The sequence below is a fragment of the Erythrolamprus reginae genome, chromosome 2 (assembly GCF_031021105.1).
Source record: "Erythrolamprus reginae isolate rEryReg1 chromosome 2, rEryReg1.hap1, whole genome shotgun sequence".
Taxonomy (NCBI): Eukaryota; Metazoa; Chordata; class Lepidosauria; order Squamata; family Dipsadidae; genus Erythrolamprus; species Erythrolamprus reginae.
The window spans coordinates 159,135,883-159,156,669 of NC_091951.1; the positions used below are offsets into that span (position 1 = coordinate 159,135,883).

At 39.8% G+C, this 20,787-nt stretch overlaps 1 protein-coding gene across 2 annotated transcripts in view; it reads left to right on the forward strand.

Annotated features, from left to right (window-relative positions):
* The window catches only part of RPTOR (regulatory associated protein of MTOR complex 1), a 494,232-nt gene that overhangs the window by 37,058 nt on the left and 436,387 nt on the right, over positions 1–20,787 (forward strand). For both annotated transcript variants that reach the window (XM_070740207.1, XM_070740208.1), the window contains exons 2-3: positions 1,593–1,695; positions 15,337–15,419. In XM_070740207.1, coding sequence (XP_070596308.1) covers positions 1,593–1,695; positions 15,337–15,419 — 186 coding nt within the window. The remainder of the gene's footprint in view (positions 1–1,592; positions 1,696–15,336; positions 15,420–20,787) is intronic.

A 20,787-nucleotide genomic window follows, 5' to 3' on the forward strand; every position in this document is an offset into this window, starting at 1 on the left:
TAGGATGTTAGGTTTGTTTATTTGAAGATGTGGACAAAGCAATGCACTCTGATTTCCCTGTCAGCCCTGAATTTATTCCTGAAAATATATAACGTGTTAGAATAAGACTCCTTCCTTATGTATGATTAGTCTGAGACAGACTCATAGTTCAAAATGTACATGAAGGAGATGTTGTTTATTTTAAGAGATTACTGTTAGGGGTTAATATAAAAAGAATTTAAGGCTCTTTTTGTTTTGCTTGCTTCCTGGGCCGCCACTTAAGCAAGGTTTGCCATGTTGCATTATTGATATTGAAATCTTGTATAATGTGTTATCATTATTTTTTAATAAAGCATTTCAGTGGGACTTGCCTAATCCATGAGTCTTGGCAGGATCTTCTATGGAGTTGCACAAAGAGCTATGGAAGGAAGAGTTTAGGAAAATTACAAATAAGCTGTGTAATATTTTGAGAAAAAAAAGAAATAAATCTTTGAAAAGAAAAGGCAATTGGAAATCAGCAATATCAAGGGCAAGCTTCTTTTCTGTATTTATTTCATCATATGAGTATAAATAGACCTGATTATACAGTGCTCAATAAAAGGGGGGGGGGACGGGACACTTAAACAACACAATATAACTCCAAGTAAATCAAACTTCTGTGAAATCAAACTGTCCACTTAGGAAGCAACACTGATTGACAATCAATTTCACATGCTGTTGTGCGCATTCAACTTTGTACGGAACAAAGGATTCAATGAGAATATTTCATTCATTCAGATCTAGGATATGTTATTTGAGTGTTCTCTTTATTTTTTTGAGCAGTGTATTTTATTCTGAAGTATTGAAAAAGTCAATTTGACTTTATCTTCATATATAGAAATGTATTTGGAGAAAATGTTATTTATTTAAGAAAATCTGATGCTACATTTGACATTTCAGAAAGGTCTAATCAATTTTGCCAAGAAATTCACTAGACAAAATCTCTGGATTTGAGATTCTTTGGTTCATGGAGAATTGCCATCTGTGGTCCTGGTTGAGGTTACGCGATTTAGTGCATAATTTTGGGAGCTTCTGCTGGAGTCCCAAGTCAGATAACTTGATATTCTTTGGAAAGACTCTGAGGCAGCTGTGGGTTGTTCCTGGTTTGGCCCGATTCTGTGGACCTGCAGCACTGGCAGCAGGGGGCTCTGCCCACCTACCCATGACGCTTCTGCACATGCGTGCACACAAAACGGTAGTAATCGGTTTTAGAGCCCACTACTGCTCTGAGGACATGGTTTTGTCAGCATGCCTGGGGATCACAAGCTCATCAAGTAGTTTTTCTGAATGTTGTTGTAGGGAGGCGGGAGTGTATTGGGTTTTGTATTTGAGGTTTTAATTTTGTAAGCTGCCTGGAGTCATCATGAATGAATGAAGAGGCCATATGAATTTCCTAAAAAAATACACAGCAGAATTTGCTAATATTGTATTTTAAATGATTTGTTTTTCAGAATAAAAAAAAAGTTCAGTATCGGTTCCTTTATTTTTTGTTAGTATGTATAAATATAAACAACTGTGGTACAGAATAATCTTAATACACATTGCTTACCAAAATATATTGTTTAATTTTCTAGATGAAGACTGTTAGTGTTGCCTTAGTACTGTGCTTGAATGTTGGGGTGGATCCTCCTGATGTGGTAAAGACAACTCCGTGCGCTCGACTTGAATGCTGGATAGGTAAGCCCCTTTGAACATTATTTATCCATTTAAAACATTGGAATTACTTTGTCTTGCAATGCCAGGTAAAGGTGACAATATATTCAGTGAAAATCTGTACTAAATAAAGATTAGAATAAATACTTGTACAGAAATGCACGTTGGGCTCTATTTGTTAATTGGCTTATTTTTAACCTGCTAAAATGCAAATAACATAAAAATAGTTTGTTGTGCTTCTTAAAGAGATTTGTCCTCAGGCCTAGGCAGTGAAGGGCCGCTCGTCTTACCTCCTACTGGTGTGCCCTCCGAGGCCGTCGCAGGCGTGCATGCCCAATGGTTGCTTTGGCAGCAGAAACAAAAAATGGTCAAATATTGCCGAAATCTCACTCTTGCGCGCATTCTCACATGAGTTTTTGCTTACTGTGCATGCACAGAAGCCAAATCTCACATGGGGGCATGTAGGGGCGTGTTGGGGATGCGCAGCTGCGTATGCATCCCAGAATTTCCTACTGGTACAGAACACCTGAGTGCATTGGCTGCTGCCCACCACTGGGCTTAGGGGAATAACTACAAGAATAATATTACAACACCCAAACACACACACACACACAAATTCCTAAACAATTCTGTACTGCTTACAAACCCCACACACATAAGTTCAGTATTGGTTCCTTTATTTTTTGTTAGTATTTATAAATATAAACAGCTATGGTACAGAATAATCTTAACACACATTGCTTACCAAAATATATTGTTTAATTTTTTGTTGTAAAATGTTTTAGTCTAAGAGTTCCTGACAGCTGAAAAGTAGCCAACAATCAGTGTTTAGTAAAGGAAATAGACAAACCCAGTGTCCTTTCAAAGGCGCTTCCCCTTTTAGCAAGATGGCTGTTGGCTACTCCCTTGTTTCTCAGAGCTTGTTCGGTTTCCTTGTGAGGAGTAGATATCTGAAGTACTTTTGGACAAGCAAAATCCTCTTCCTGTCGGGAGAGGAATTATCAAAGAACCAGCCTACTTACTAGCTCTTCATACTGCCATGGCTGTCCGTTCTGTTTTTAGCGGAGCTGTTTTTCTGTCCTCCATTTCTTCCCTGGATGTTTCTTACAGTGGCAGATAAATAGAGTGATATTTTGTCTTACAAAATTAATTGGTTCCGGGACGAGGTACTTAAGGTGAAAAGTTTGTAAGACGAAACAATGTTTCCCATAGGAATCAATGGAAAAGCGATTAATGCATGCAAGCCCAAAATTCACCCCTTTTGCCAGCTGAAGCGCCCGTTTTTGCGCTGCTGGGATTCCCCCGAGGCTCCCCTCCATGGGAAACCCCACCTCTGGACTTCTGTGTTTTTGCGATGCTGCAGGGGAATCCCAGCATCGCAAAAACGAGTGCTTCGCTGGCAACGGAAGTCTGGAGGTGGGGTTTCCCAGCAAAGGGAGCATCAGGGAAATCGCAGCATTGCAAAAACACCGAAGTCCTCAAAACCACACCTCCAGACCTCTGTGTTTTTGTGATGCTGCGATTTCACTGAGGCTCCCCTCGCTGGGAATCCCCACCTCCGGACTTCCGTTGCCAGTGAAGCGCCCGTTTTTGCGCTGCTGGGACACCCCTGCTGGGATTCCCCTGCAGCATCACAAAAACACGGAAGTCCAGAGGTGGGGTTTCCCATGGAGGGGAGCCTCAGGGGAATCCCAGCAGCGCAAAAACAGGTGCTTCACTGGCAATGGAAGTCCGGAGGTGGGGCATCCCAGCGGCGGTGGTGGGTTTGTAAGGTAAAAATAGTTTGTAAGAAGAGGCAAAAAAATCTTAAACTCCAGGTTTGTATCTCGAAAAGTTTGTATGACGAGGTGTTTGTAAGACGAGGTATCACTGTACAAAATGCTTAATAAATCCATTAGTAATGCCTTAATACCGTTAAGCCAGTTTGCGGGTCCAGCAGTCACGTGGGTTGCTTGCTGTCCAATCTGTATAGGACTGAGCCTAGTCTTTTAAAAGCCTGCTGGATCCGCCCCTTCCCCAGAATTCGCTCGGTCCTGCAACCGGCAGGACATGTGGTGGCTCTCTCTCTCAATAACACCTTCCCTCTTCGTTCAATTCTTCAATACAGCTAAGTAAAGTTTACAATTGCCTTCTATTAGCTTGCCTTGCTTCGTGCCAGTCTTACTGGGTTCGGCGCCAAGGGAGAAGGCGCGGCTACAGCCACATTCCTCGTAATCCCCCAGCCGCGCTGCCGCCGAATTGTATTTACGATAAATCTACTTGGCCTGGAGGTTACTGGCAAGCCAGAAAAATAGCAGAGAAGGGGCTAATTTTCCTCCGGCGGTGTGGGACACTTTAACAAGCTCTCTTGTCTGTCCCCTGGACTTTAGTCTTCCTCCTGTTTTTTAAACGGTGGAGCGGTTGGTTTTTTTGGCGCGAAGACCCTCAGCACCCAGTAATTCCGGCACTTGCGGATCGCCTACGTGCGTCCCGCCTGGTGCCATCAAGTCCATCGCGTGGCCCTGGATTAGGCTGTGAGACCCTCAGACTTTTTCTCCCTGTCTAGGCCTCCAAACCAGTGTGCCTTGGTTTAAGTTTAGGGAGGCCTGCCCCTCTGTACTCACTGGCACGAACTCTGGTACCGACCAGATTGACTTTGAGTTGCAGACGCTCCTGGGCCTAGGAGCTGGGGCCCCCTTCCTCTTGGGAATGTTGCCCTTATAGCTTCTCCCAAACCTTTTTGGCTCAAGTCTTGTTCCTATAATTTGTTCAGGCCATGACTTTGTTTCCCAAGAGAGGCACTATTTCATCATTCAAAGTTCATTCTTGTATTTCATTGTATTTTTTTTAGTATGACTAATATTGCTTAGAGAAATGTTTTGTGCTTCATTGGCCTTAATAAGATAAAGTATTTTAACAGTATGAACAAAATGCTACATCAAGCCAATGCAGTATTTTAATAAATAAAAGTTACTGTATTTTTCAGAGTATAAGACACACCTTTCCCCTCTTAAAAGAGAGTGGAAAGGTTGGTGTGTTTTATACACCAAATGCAGCCATTTTTGTCCTCTTAAGGCCTTGCCCCCACGGACTACATTTTTCTCAAAAATGGGGTGTGTAGAGGGTTGGGAGGCATGCAAAGTGCTCTTGGAGGGCGGGGGAAGGTAAAAACGCCCTTGTTTTTTACGAACAAATGGGTGAACAATGCGGTGTTTTTTTCTTCCCCCAGCCCCTAGGACAATGATGGTGAACCTTTTTTGGTTCACATGCCAAAAGTGGGTATGTGCATATGCTAGCATGCACGCACATGCTCATACCCATTCCCTCTTCCCTGTGCCTGCGCACTCCCCGCACTGGCCCTGTGCCTGCACACAATCCCCCCTGTCCCCACACATGCACCGGAATGCAAAAAACGGGCAAATGGGTAAACCAGAAGTTTGGGAAAATGGACTCGTTGTGCTGGGGTTTTGCACTCCGGAGCCTTCAGGGAAGCTTTGAAAAACAGTTTAATGGGCAAACCGGAAGTCTGTTTTCCAAACGTCTGGTTTTCCTGTTTTTGCACTCCGGAGAGCGAAACGGCCTTCCCCAAGACCAAAAACCAACTGCTTAGCACACTGGAACTTACATAGGGCAATGTCTAATGTCTATGTGCCCTCCGGTATGGCTCCACATGCTCTCTGTGGCACATGTGCCATAGGTTCGCCACCATGGCCCTAGGAGCGCTCTGCAGGCCTGCCAAACCCTCTGCGCACCCCATTTTTACAACAAATGGGTGAAAGTGGCCCAGGTTTTTTTTTGTCTGCCCCCAACCCCCAGGAGCACTATATGGGGTTCCCAAACCCTCTGCTTGCCACTTTTTTTAAAAAAATGGATGAAAAATGGCTCAGTTTTTGCAAAAAATGGGGTGCACAGAGGGTTTGGCAGGCCTGCAGACTGCTCCTGGGGGCTGACAGAAGGCAAAACTGACCCCGTTTATGCAAAAAAAGGCCCATTTTTGCAAAAAACAAGGCACACAGAGAGTTTTGGAGACTTGCAGAATGCTCTTGGGGTCCAGGGAGGACAAAACCTTTTTTTTTTTACCTCTTTGAAATCTTGGTGTCCTTATGGCCTTATAGTCTGAAAAATACAGTACTTATTTTAAAAAATACAGCAGCCCAGAGATTTTCCTGTTGGCATTGTTTGGATATCTTTGTTTTAGTAGCCTTATTTATTTATTTATTTATTTATAAAGATTTGCTTTATTTTCTTAGCCTATAAAGTTACTGCAACATCAAGTTTAATGCAGTTGCTAAGAGGACTTTGGATTTAAAGGATTTAAAAAGAAACTTTGGCATTTACTGCAAAGATGTTAACAAAGGCTTATAATTTTACACATGTTTGCTCAGTTTTGTGGCTGTAACTGTAGATTTCTCACTTTTAAGAGTTCAGTTTATATCCCACAACTACTTTTAAAAAAATAACTCTGGAGTAACTCTGGTGGTTGGAGAATTTTAATAACCTTCATTTTACGTTTTTAGAAATCAGTGCTCTTAAGTTGCAGTTGCAATGACTTTTGCCTTTCCCTTTGACGTATACAGTTTTGTATTGCAACATTTCTCAATCTGTGCTTGTTTGTTCAATATGCCATGTAGGTAGCAGATAACCAGCTCAATAATGTTGCTCTGCACAATTTTTCATTGTCCAAGAGGATTTGAATATGTTTTGCACCAGCTGGCTACTGTTTGCTAGCCAAACAAAAGAATGTTAGAAAAATGTCAAGATTCCTTCTGTAGTCATTTAGCTGTGAAAAGTGGAAGAGGCAATAGTTTGAATGTTCATTATATCTGCAGTCCAAAAGCCAATGGCAGGAGGAACAGTAAGGTATGAAGTTACTTCACTCCGTGCTGTCTATGTGTCAGGAATTTTATTGTGTAACATAAGAAGAAAAAGAAAGGCAGGGGTTTTGTGACAAAGGTATACTGATGTTGGAGCCCTCCCCCCATTTTTACTAGTATTTCTCTGTGCAACGTTTATTTTAGATAACATTTTAACAACTGTGGTAGGAAAGAACTCCATAAGCCATCAGAGAATATCTCTGAGAAACATTGGCATGTTTAGGACTTCCTCTGTGATACTGGGAATCTTCTTGTTCTGTCTTAGTGCCGAGCCCCCAGTAATCAGATACACACCAATTTGATAACTAATAAAAGGATTTAATATTTACAAAAGTCTCAGTCTTTTAAGAGTCTTTTAAAAGTTTTTTCAAAAGGAGAATCAAGTTTAGCAAAGTCTTATCAGTTGGCCAGAGTCCCAGAAAGAAGATAAACACAGTAATAATTACCAGGTGAAGCAAGATTTCAAAAGCATAGATGTCAGAAGCTAGCTGGAAGGCTGAAGTTCATTAGTAAAGCCAAGAATGTGCCCTTTTGAAACACAATCTGAATATAATAGCTGATACTAGATGTTTCTGAAATGAACTGCAGTATTCTCTGCAAAGAGGCATGGCGCGTCTCACACTTAAATAGTGTGAGGGCGTGACCCAATAGCCAGTAAATCTCCTCCTAGCAAACCACTCATGCCTTCTATATGCCCTGCAAATTCTAGCATCCTCTTCTCCTGAGTCACTCATCTCAGGAAGTGCAGAAGGCCCTGATTGTTGTTCAGACTCTGACACCACATCCCCTTCACTGTCAGTCTCAGGTGCCAGGAACACAGGACGCCTGCACCGTGCCTCCACTGTCTCCGCGCCCTCCGAGTCCATGACCAATTTCACCAGACACGTGTGAGCTACAACACTCCTCTTACATTTATTTGCTCTGTATCTGTGTAGGTTTGTAGGTTTGCTTGTATGTGTTATATGGGCAGAAACAAGACAGGTATGGATTACATTCTAATCTCTTCTTTCTCTAATATGTCCCGGACAGTGTGAAACAAGAATTAGTCTTGGAGGTGACATAATTAATTTTTTTCTTTTATTGAAACCATTAAAGTGAAAGGGAAATAACTAAAATATACATTCTCAGCAAAAAGATAAAAAAGGTCATTCCTTGACTGCCATTTTGAATGTTCCAGCTCGATAGGACATAGAGTAGTGGTTCTGTACCTGGGGCTTGGGATCCCTTTGGGGGGGGTCGAACGACCGTTTCACAGGGGTCGCCTAAGACCATGGGAAAAGACATATTTCCCATGGTGTTAGGAACTAAAGCTTCTATTCTGGTGCCTTGGAACATATTTTTACAACCTGACCAATCAGCTGTTTACAGTGGGGGTGTCCCTCTGAACTTCCTGCCAATCAACCTAAAGTCTGGTGGGAGAATTGGTGCTAGACTTATGGTTGGAGGTCACCACAACATGAGGAACTGTATTAAAGGGTTGCGGCATTAGAAAGGTTGAGAACCACTGACTTAGAGAAATAGTGGCTTCACTTTGCAGTATCTACTCCCTGCCAGTGGATTCCTGCCCTGTGTTCTTGCTCTCTAAGGACTTGCTCTCCTTAAATCTATCCTTTTTGGAATTAAAATTAAAATATATGTTATGTCCTAATGGGGAGATGCAGTATACAATTCTGTTTCCTCTGCATTGGCTGCCAAACAGTAGTGTATCTCCTGATTTTCTTCCAGGCAATAGCCAGTGTTACTATAATATTTCCTTTACTTTTTATAGGAAAAAAAAGGCCCATCTTTTATTTGGGGTTGCTTTATGACCGCACGTTAAATGTCACAATAATAGGGTAAAAAATGTCATTAAGAAGGATGTATACCCTCCAGCATTCTGTGCCAAAAAGTAGTTTAATGGTATTAGAAATGTGTTGAATACCAATGTAATTCAATAGAAATCTTTCTTTTTATACACTGTGTAATGGAAGCTGTGTTTCAGTCTTAAGGCAAGCAACACAAGGCAAGGTTTTCCAGAGGTTTTTGCAGATGGGCTGACTGTAAGGCAAAGGTAGACTTGGCTCTTGGCCTTTCACTGGAATTAGAATTCCATAGTGCATTAAAAGTCATTCAAAGATACCCTCATAGACACAAAAGTGAAAGCAAATCTCAATCCTGCCTAGGAACCTTAGCTGTCAGGTATACAATTGTCGTGTGTAAAAGAAAGTCTTTCTCTTTCATACAAAGAGAACTAGAATAAATCCAGTGCATTTTTCCTTTGCTACAGTAAAATAAATGCCGAAAATTACAGTAAAACATGGAAGTAAACCTATTAGTGATGAGCATCTATCTTTGGAGGATATTGTAATTGGGTTTCCATTGACAATATAAAGGTCCATCACAATCCCGACCTTTTTTAAAAAGAACAGTTGCATGATTATTGTACATTAGTGTGTGTTTGTGTGTCCATATCCATATCTCTATATATAATATTTGCTTTCTTCCTCCACATCCTTCAACAATGATGCATTGTTGCAACTTTTGAACTCTTAACAGAGTATTTTTGCTACCGGTATTTATTTTACTTTTTTTATTCGACTTCTATGCCGCCCAAAAATGAAGGACTCATGGTTAGGGTGCTTTCCTGTTGTTGTTGTTGTTGTTATTATTATTATTATCATCATTATTATTATTATTATCAACTCCTTTTATCAAACATAGTCTTTTCTCAGAATTATATTGCCTTTTGAATCTGAAACGATGCACAGCATTGTTGTTTAACTACAATTTTGTGTTTATTAAGGTGTGTGCGAGAGAGAATCTATCTGTCTGTGTCTATTTGTCTAATTTACTTATAGTAAATATTTGGCTTCCATTGGCGTCTAATTTGTCTAATTTACTTATAGTAAATATTTGCGTCCATTAACAAATGGCATATATAGTGTTACAGAATATTAAGACAAAAAGAAATGGCTATAATATAAACTTCATACACCCAAAACTGGTTGATTTGACCTAGAATCAATTATACTTTTTTAAAAATGATAAATTTTAATAGCTGGAATTACAAAGGAAGTCACTTTTATTTATCATTTGACTAACCTTCTTTTGTGTTCTCTGGTTAATCCCTTCCACTTAACTGCTTGACTATAAATCTTTCCTGATATGTTTATTCACCATTACAATTTATTCTCCATGTTTTCTGAACATTTTGGTAGACTAGAAAGAACATCTAAGTTGTTAAGCAATTAAAATTTTTGCTCATTAATCACTGTTAGATTACATGGACAGTCATCTTAATCTCAATTTTTAATGATAACTTGAAGAGAGCAAAAATGGGTAGATTCAAAGTAATCCAGCTCTGTGATGTGGAGCTGCTGTTTTAGCCATTTTCAGATTGGGCGACTTTCATAGCCTTATGATGGATTGTTGCTTTTGTAATTTCTTTTTGACTATCACTATTTGTTAGAATAAATAGAATTTCTTTGGTAGTCTTATTTGCATGAACTGAATAGAGAGGAAACATTAGGCTAAGAGCAGGTATTTGCGATGTTGAAAATTGTTAATAGTATTTTAACACTGTGAATAGGGAAATATGTCTGCTCCATTATCTTTGTTCCCTTTTCCTAGAGTTATTGCTATAGCTTCTCCAATCAATACTAAAATTATCTCTCTTTTTTTGTCCATGGTGTCAGATAGGTTCCATTAAAAATACACATTTTCCCTTGACATTTCAGAATACACGATTTTTTTTTTGGCTGAACTTGCACTATATCTCATTAATCTCTCTTTGCATGCAGTTTTACAAACTTCTCATGGTGCTTCAGGGGATAATTTGGAAAGAGTCCAGTTTTTAAACCTCCACTTTGTCAGAAGCACAGTACTGTATTGGAGAAACGTCTTGTACTCTATTCTCAAAAGCATGCTGGAGACAGTAGGGACAAATATGTGAGCTCCTTCTTCATGAGTTAGCATACTGTTTTGAATATGTAGTAAATGTTACCTTTTCTACCTTTGTGTGTGTTCACATTGACTTTGAATGCTGAGCGCAACCCTCTTTACCCCTTTTGATTACTAAATTGAATGATTATGTGCCATCAAGCCATTATTGATTCTTAGGGACCAGATAGATTTTTCTCCATGAAGATGCGTCCCTTACCTAGTCTTTCAGGTCTTCCAGTGGTGTATTCATTGTATCCAGTGTCTCTGTAACTGAGCCAATCCACATCTGTGGAGTTTCTTAGATATCCAGGTCATGATTGTCCCAAAAGTGCTTTTTCAAAAGGCAACTGGACTTTGTTTTTTCTTGAAGACTTAACTTCTCTGAAGAAGCTTTTTCAGTTCTGACTGAATCATGGAGGATGGAACGATTGATATTCTTTACAGTCATCTAGCCATTAGTGCTCTTTCCAAGAGTCATTAAGCCACTTGGAGGTTTAACTGTGCCTTCAGGATTGTCTGAATAGTGCAAATGGATGTGGAGCCTTCTTGGTACTTGGAGCTGTGTTATATAGGAGATAGGTAGTGTTGTATCCCTTTATATTTTCATGAGTCTTCTCCAATACCAGAGTTCAAAAGCATCAATATTCTTCTGATCTTGCTTCTTCAAAGTCCAGTTTAATTCCACAGAGTGTCACAAGGAATACCATGGCTTGCAGAATTCTGATCTTTGTAGGTATAAACACATCATGGTATTTGTATGCTTTTTCTAAGACCTTCATGTAAAAGTGCTAGTCACTGGCATATTTCTTGACTGCTTGTTCCTTTATTGTTGATGGTTGATCCTCAAAGGCAGAAACTGTCCACCATTTTGATATCATCATCATGTTTAAGGCCAGTTGTTCTATCTGTTATCATTAATTTGATCTTCTTTATATTTAAATGTAGTCCCATTTGTTGACTATTCTCCTTTAATTCCATTACTAGAGCTTGCAGATCCTTTGCATTTTCAGCTATCAATTATCAGCATAGAGCAGGTTATTGACATTTCTTCTTCCATTTTTAAAACCATCCTCGCTTGCTTTCTTCCCACCCTCCTTCACTTAATAGTATATTCAGCATTTAGATTGAGTAAGTAATGGAAGAGCATATAACCTTTTGTCACCTTTGCCAACATGGAACCAAACTGTTTTACCATGATCTATTTATATTGTCTCTGTTCATATGATCTGACTTGTATATCGTCATGAGGAGAGGGGCGGCATACAAATCTAATTATTATTATTATTATTATTATTATTATTATTATTATTATTATTATTAATAATGAGATATTCTGGATTTCCCATTTTTCTCAGCACTCTACACAGCTTGATATGGTTGGCAGAATCAAAATAATCAATGAAGCACATGCATTTCCCCATCTTTTACAGGTTCCTTAACTCCATGAAGAACTGTTTTTCTTGTATAGTTATTGTTAGATTTAAAGGCATAAGTGAAACAGCAGATTTTCCTACAGTTTTCAGTAACAAAGGTTAGGAGCGATTATGTTTTTTTTATTCAAGGCACCATGCAGCATCACCTAAAGTGACTTGCTGCCAAATCAAATTGGCATATATTAACCTCCTCCTTGTTTTTATTTAGTATATTACAGTTATAAAAAACCAGCAGCCTTGGCAGTCATGGACCAGGGCCCTATTTCCTCTTCCTCAAGGGAAAAAGGTTCCAGAGATCATAGAATTGAAGTTGATGTATTGTTGTGATAAATAGGCTATTTTTTTTTGAGTTTATCAAATTTCTCTAGGCAAAGGAAGAGTCATGGAAGTGAAAATAAAAATCTAACTGAACTATTAAGGGCTGTGATGGTGCAGTGGTTAGAACACAGTACTGTAGGCTATTTCTGCTGACTGCCAATTGACTGTAATTTGACAGTTCGAAACTCACCAGGCTTAAGGTTGACTCAACCTTCCATCCTTCTGAGGCCAGTAAAATGAGTACAGTGTTCCCTCGCTTTTCGCGGGGGATGCGTTCCGAGACCGCCCGCGAAAGTCGAATTTCCGCGAAGTAGAGATGCGGAAGTAAATACACTATTTTTGGCTATGGACAGTATTACAAGCCTTCCCGTAACACTTTAAACCCCTAAATTGCAATTTTCCATTCCGTTAGCAACCATTCAGATTATTACTCACCATGTTTATTTATTAAAGTTTATTAAAAAATATATTTATTTAAGGCAGATGAAAGTTTGGCGATGACATATGACGTCATCGGGTGGGAAAAACCGTGGTATAGGGAAAAAACCCACGAAGTATTTTTTAATTAATATTTTTGAAAAACCGTGGTATAGACTTTTTGCGAAGTTCGAACCCGCGAAAATCGAGGGAACACTGTACTCAGATTGTTGGGGGCAGTATGCTGACACTGTAAATCATTTACAGTGCTCTGTAAAGCACTGTGAAGTGGTATATAAGTGTAAGCGGTATTGCTCTTGCTATTAATAAGGTTACAGCTATCAGCTAAATCTACCTCTTTCCTAATTTACAGAAATACAAGCAAGATTCTTTTCTGTTATATAACTTAAGTTAAATTACAACCAGAACAAATATCTCCACAGGGATTGTAATAATGGCAATTGGCACCCGGATTGCATTGCTAAAGGAAACTATGGGAAAATGAGGTGTAGAAATAAGAAATATAGATCTTGATTTAGTGAAAGACGGTCATCCATGTATAGCCCCCCGCCCAATTCTATGGTTTTATTTGCTATGATTTTAAAATAATTTCTCAAAAACTATTAACTATGGATACTTTTTCATAAGAAGCTTTTTTCTTTCTTGCAAATTGTATTGATTTTAACACAATTTACCCCATACCAGATTGCATTATTGTACTGCAGTAGCAGCCTTGATTATACCTAACCATAGGCTTCTCTAGAGACGTCTTTTAAGTGAAATATGAGAAAAGTAGAACAAGAGATTGCTTTGCATTGTGTATCTTTTGACATATTTGGATTAGGCCAGAACAGCATTACATATTTACCTTCCACTCTTTGTTCCTTTAAGAAATAGATCTATCACACAAACAAAAAACTTAATATTATGCCTGTCAGATTTGTGATGTTCTGAAATTCTAATAGAAAATATGTGAAATAAATTTTTTTTAACTGTTTCTATTCTAGAATTCTACATAACAATTTCCCAGAGGGAGAGGAAGGAGGGAAACAGAGGAAGAAGGGGGAGAGAAGGAAATAAACGGGGAGGGATAGAGGGAGAGAAAAAAGAGAGAGAAACAGAAATGAAAGGGAGAGAAAGAGAGAGAAAGGGGGAGAAAAAGAGAAATGAGAAAATGGAGAAAATGAGAGAAGAAAAAGAGAAACAAATGAGAGAGAAGGGAGAGAGGGGGGAAAAATAAGAGAGGGAAAAGAGGGAAACAAATGAGAGGGAAATGGAAGAGAAAGAAAGAAGAAAAGAAAGAAAGAAGAAAAGAAAGAAAGAGAGAGGGAGAGGAAAAAGAAAAAGAAATGAAAGGGAGAGAGAAATGAGAGAGAAGGGGGGAGAAAAAGAAAGAAATGAAAAAACGATGGGAGAGTATGAGAGAGAAAAAAGAAACACGGAGAGAATGGAGAGCTGGAGGGAGAGAATGCGAAAGAGAGAAAAGAGGGAAACAAATGAGAGAAGGGGAGGGAGGGAGAGAAAGAAAGGAAACAAAGAAAGAGGAAGAGAGAGGGAAAGGAAAAAGAGGAAAACAGAAGAGAAAGGGAAAGAAAGAAAGACCCATTTCTCACAGAAAACACCCAGTCACAAAAACCAAGTGTTCTGTTTTGCTGGTTTCCGATAAATTCCAATCTCTGGAAAATCACTTCTTTATTAATAAAACTCACTCTTTATTCAACTCAAGCAAATACATGAATGCAAATGCAGGGTTAAAAGTAGCATAGAAGCAGATTCAATCTCATTTAGAACCAGCTTGCTCTGGGTCCGGGAAGCGTGCCAGACTCAATCTTTATCTACATTCCTTAGATAATACCCATTCATTTATTCAAAACATATGCATTAGCTCACCAAAAACTTTTCCTAGCAAAGCATCCAGCAGATATTGTCTTTTTGAGGCAGAAAACATGATTTTAAAACTTCTTTTCAAGCACATTTCCAGTTTCTCATCTCTTCCATAGAACAACGTTGAGGTTCCACGCCCCATTTCCCACAATCCCATTCCTTTATATTGCCTGGAAGTGACATCACACCTCAAAGAGCTAAGGCTGTGAATTAATACCTTTTACTCTGGATCTCCTCTCGCGTTCTGTCCATTCTTCTATAGCGAGGATTTATCCAGTTGTTTTCCACTAACATGTCTTCCCCACCGTCTGACTGAGACCATTCTCCCAATGTCATATCAGCCCCCTCAGGCTCTTCGCAGTCACTTTCTGCCTCACTCTCAGCTTCCTCTGGCAGTCCCCCTGGCCCAGGGTACCCCGAGGGGCCTGGCTCATCCTCTTCAAAATCAGACATGACCTGAGATGGACAAGGAGCACTCATAACACGGGATACATATGTCTGGGGCAGGTCATGTGACTTGGTTGGAGTGATGTTGAGTTGGCCATGCCCATCCAGGTTTTGTGGCTCCCAGTGTTTTCTGTGGGAAATGGGGCTAATGACTCTTTGAGTGTTTATAGTTGTAGATCCTTGCTGTAGATTCTGCTATTTCCCTGTAACTGACTTGACTGCTATGGGAAAATGCTTGGATATCTTTGCAACAATATTTTTGTCTAAGAAATATGTACTTTGCTACAACAGGAGAAAGAATATGCTACATGGATTTTGTTTGCATATTGAACTGATTTCAGTGTATTTTATTGTGCTTGCCCAAAATCTCATGAGTCTTTTATGTCTCTTAGATCCACTGTCAATGGGGCCACAGAAAGCTCTAGAAACCATTGGTGCAAATTTGCAAAAACAGTATGAAAATTGGCAACCCAGGGTAAGTACCTTTTTTGCCTTCTTGTAAGATAAGCCTTTTTTTCCTTAAAATCTATTTTTACTTCTGATAAACTAATAATACTAATACAAGACAATACTCCACTTGAAATATTGGATACATACTGTGTGATCTTTTAGGTATCATATTAGGCAAAATTTGGAACTTTTATATGTGTTCATGTGGATAGAATATTACAGGCTTCAACATTTCAGAAAAAGAAGAGTCATTTTTACAGCCAGGAATTTCTACATTGGTGGTTGTATAGATATGATGCAGTATTATTGTTACCAAGTAGTTAGCAAAGCAAATTAGCTAAGCAGTTAATTCCAGTAGATAGAACTCTTTTCTGCATTGTTGGTTTTTGATGTATATGCACAGGTTTTATTGTCAGATAATATTACTTATTATTTATTGATTACGTATGACTATTTCTTGGGTCTGTTGCGTCAGACTTTAGATTTATGATGTAGCAGTCACTAAAAACTGAGAGTACATTGGCTTTCGTCCACATGAATGGTATTGAACAGTTCTGTAGTGGAAGCAAAGTCATCCCTTTTCTGGATGTATATTAGCCATGGATGGACTCAGTTTTTAGGAATGTTTTAATTTGAATTTTTGTACATAGATGTTTGTTTTTATCAGGTGGGTCATAGCAATAGTTGGAGAGAAATTGATGGCTTTAGTCACTTAATTTTTAAATCTAGTTTTGAAGGTCCAGGGGCTTTGATACTATTATGATACAGAGTTCTCTAAAATAGAAGTGACATCCATGAGAGCCAAAACTTTATTTTCTGATAAGGATTGATTTTTATGCCATTTTTTAAAAACTAAAATTTCCAATTTCTTGTAATCTCAGGCAATTATACAGGGAATATGATGCTATGGTAACATGTAGCCTGCCAGATTTACAAGCATAGTGGGACAATACCAACTCACAATAAAGACTCTGCGTATCAGATCATCATTTTATGGTCTTTGGGGCAGAACTTCATTCTTTTTTGTGTGTGTTATGTCATCAATTTACAGAGAATATTTTTACAATTCTGCAAGCTTTTCTAGAGAGTGCTCCTCAATTTCATTTATCTTAACACATTCTTCACATGAAGCCGCTCCGAGTCTTTGGAAAGGGGCGGCAAACAAGTCTAATAAATTATAAAATAAATTATCATCATTATTATTATGTCAATACAACACAGTAAACGAGATGACTATGCTGGATTTCCTATTTCATCACCAGTTGGGCGCTTCCCAAGCACCTAGGACTGCGTGATGTAGTGGCGAATTATGTTTGCCGATCCCATTAAAGCAGCCTTTTGCAATTGACAGATGGAGGTTTTTTCAATTCCGATGGTTTTCAAATGTACGCTGAGATCCTTTGGCACTGCGCCCAGCGTGCCAAGTACCAATTATTATTATTATTATTATTATTATTATTATTATTATTATTATTATTATTATTATTATTTCATTCTTTCCTTAAAATCTTATTTGTTAAAATTATTTTAAAATTAGAGTTCAAGCTCAATTTAAGCTTAATTTAAATGTCGAAATTCTTTAAATTTATTTTTGCTGAAATCTTTTTCTTTCAAAGATAGAAGTATGGATAGTGTTAACATTTCCTGCATCCCCATTCCTCAAGAAAGTAAAATATGGTATGGGAAAAGGGCGTTTCTAATGTCTTTTACTTGGTAATAATAAGATTCAAAGGAATTTGAACTGATTATGCACAACATATTATGGTTTGCTTATAGAAATCATCAAATTGTAATGGATTCTTTTTAAAAAAAAATCTCAGAATTGAACTGTATGTATTAACAGAAGAAGGATGGATTTTTCATGTTTCTCTTGCTGTCCTCCCACCTGTCTTTATTTTTGTACATATGCAATATTTAAGATGGAGATACAGAGCTTGAAAATATGATCTGTATAACTCTCTTTGGTGTAAGATCATTGATTCCATTAACAGTAACTTCTATAGCTGCATAAAAGACCAAAGTGGTTTTGATGAGTAAATTTGTAATGATACCACATTGTTACACTTATTGATGAGTCACATCATTCAAATATCTGTACTGTGTGCAATTCCAGAGCCCTCCTGTTTTCAGCATTCCGAAGCATAATGAATCCTCTGGAAAACTGCCTATTGGCTCACTGAAATAAAGGTTTAATGCAATATGTAGAACCTGAACAATATAGTAAACCCTTGGGGCCCAAGGAAAACAAACCGGCCTCCCTGCTATTGTACATAACCCATGGAATTGGGGAAAGGGGATTCAGGGAGGAGGTTCTGATAGCAGCTTGTACTTTATGTGGCGGAGCAGACTTTGGTCTGCTTTGAATAGTTTGCACAGAACATACGGGAATGTTCTGGGTGCAAGATGTTTTGTGTCCAAGGTATTGGTTTGTAGCACTAAATCACTGCCCTCTGAAGCAATTGCAAAGCTGAACACATGCCATTTTATTGCACTCTGCTAGCTTTTATGTTTTTCTGCAGTAATAAAGAGAAATCGTTGGGCTATAGGATAATGATTGAATTTCCTAGATCTTTGCTCTAAATCCTAAAAGAAATACTTTTTTCTTCCTTGTCTTTCTTTCCCCATTCCCCCTGTTCCAGGCTTGCTTTAGAATAGATGGTCAATGAAGCAAATTGAAGGAAACAAATGACAGATCATTGAAACAGAGTAGGAAAGAGTGACTGAAAATGGCTCATTAAGAATATATGACACGTTGACAAGCACTGATTATTGAAAAATGGGGCAGTGAGTGTAACGAGATTTGCTGGAAGAATTATTCAATCAAACATAATGGAATTTCAATGTTTACTACAGCTTTCCTTACAATTTTTTCATTTGTAGAAATAGCTGTCTATTTTGAATACATATAAAGAAGCCACAAAAGATAATCTTATGAGAAACAATATTGAGGATAGTCTTAGTTTGCAAAAATATTCTGGTGTGCAGTGTTCCCTCTAATTTTTTTTTGGGGGGGGGGCGGAAAAGTATAGTGTCTGAGCGGCAGTCCCTTCAGGACTGGGCGGCACAGAAATAATAAACAAACAAACAAACAAATAAATAAATAAATACTGTGTGTCTATAACAGTGAGCTCATAATAGGGCAACTCTATCAATATCAAAATGGCACTTAAATAGTTGAGCTAGTTTCAAACTAGATTTTGATTTTCTTTCTCTCTTCCTTACTCCCATTCTTTTTCTTTCCCTTTTCCTTCCTCTCTTTTTTCTATCTGTTTCTCTCTCTTCCTCTCTCTCTCCTTCCCTCTCACTCTTTCCCTCTCGGCTTCTGGGCAGCTTTGGAAAACTCTGAGTTGATGATGATTTTTAAGTGAGCGATTGCTCACTGCTCAGCTTAGAGGGAACTATGCTGGTGTGTATTGTTTTGCTGGCATGATCCTCACTGACAGGTATTGCTTATTTGCTTATTGGGAAATCTATAAACATTCTGCTAATAAATTCTGCTTCAAAACAATAAAACTGTTTCAAAACAATAAAACTGTATCATATGATATGACATTTTTCTGTTGCAAGACTAGAAAATGCTTCAGCCTATTCACCTGCATACTGTAAATAATTAAATGTTTAATTATCATGGGGAAAATGGAAATTGTAATCTAATCCGTGGAACACCTGGCCTGATGCTTTAGACTTCCGTGAATTAAACAGCCCAAATGTGTTCGTTCTCTATAGAATGATCATTACATATTATTCCTATGTACAGTGAATCCAGAAAGTATTCAGACCGCTTTCACTTTTGTCAATTTTGTTTTGTTGCTGCCTGATTCTACGGTTGTTGAAATTAATTCTTTTTTCATTAATCTACTCTCAATACCCCATAATGACAAAGTGGAGATGGAATTTTAGAAATTTTGTAAATTTATTAAAAAGAAAAAAACCCTAAAATATCACATTGGCATAAGTATTCAGACCCTTCAGTCTGTACTTTGTTGAAACATCTTTAGCAGCTGTTACAGCCTCAAGTCTTTTGGTGGGGTATGATGTGACAATTTAATAATAATAATAATAATAACAACAACAACAACAACAACAACAATTTATTAGATTTGTATGCTGCCCCTCTCCAAAGACTGGATTGGGGGTTTTTCTGCCCTTCTTTCTTGCAAATCCTCTTAAGCTCAGTCAGGTTGGATGGCGACCGTCAAAATGGACAGCCATTTTCAGGTCCTTCCAGAGATGTTCAATAGAGTTCAGGTCACTGCCCTGGCTGGGCCATCTAGGACATTCACAGAGTTTTCTCCAAGCCTTCTCTGTTGTCTTGGCTGCATGCTTAGGATCGTTGTCATGTTGGAAAATAAACCTTTGGCCCAATCGGATGTCCTGAGTGCTGTGGAACAAGTTTTCATTTACAGTGATCCCCCGGTTATTGCGTCCCCGACCATTGCGAACAGGGTAATTCGCGATTTTTCAACCCGGAAGTAAACTCCACCATCTGCGCATGCGTGCCCTTCCACGCATGCGTAGATGGTGGAGTTTCCCCGCCGGGCAGAGGCTTCCCTGGGTCTTCCCCCTCTTTCTCTATGTTGCTTCTTCCTCTCTCACACTCTCTTCCTCCCTCTCTCATCTCTTTCTTTCCTTCTCTCTCTTTCTCTATCTCTCCCCCTCTTGCTCTCGAGCGGCCGCCTAGCAGCTGATCTGCTCGGCAGCGCAGCAGCAGCGAGGAGCCGAAGATCTTCGGCTCCTCGCTGGTGCTGCGCTGCCGAGCAGATCAGCTGCTAGGCGGACGAAGGAACCTTCCCTGGGTCTTCCCCGCCCGGATCTTCGGCTCCTCGCTGCAGCCGCGCGCCCCTCGCCTTCGCCTCACCTGGCGGGCGAAGGAGGGCGCAGCTCCGGCCGCTCGCCTCGGAGCCGGTCTGCCTCACTGCCTCCAGTCCGCGGCAATTCCCCTCAGCACGCTGCCGGATCCAGCGGGGGAGGGGGGGAAGCGAAGGCGCGGCGATGGGCAAGGGCTGCCAGTGAGCCTTCTCCGTCCCTTTCCTGCTGCACCGGTCTGGGGCCAAGTGGGCGGGGGGCGGCCGGGACCTCGCCTGTCTCCGCCGCCCGCATCGCCCCTCCGGCGGGCCGGCCTCCCCCGCCCGCCTCTGCTGCAGCCGCCACCGCCTCCCCGACTGGCACAAAAGGGCCCCGCCCGCCCCGCCCCGAAGCTTACCTTGCGGCGGGATTCCCTCCCCCCGCAGCCAAAACTAAAAGCCTGTCTTTTTTTTTCTTGCGGCGAGCCCAAGCCGTTTCTCTCTCGACCACAGCCGAGCTTCCCTCGGCCCCCTTTGGCCCCGTCGCCTCCTCCCCGCCTGCCTTTCCTCGCCAAGCGCACGAAAAAAAAGAGAGAAGGCTTCTACCAG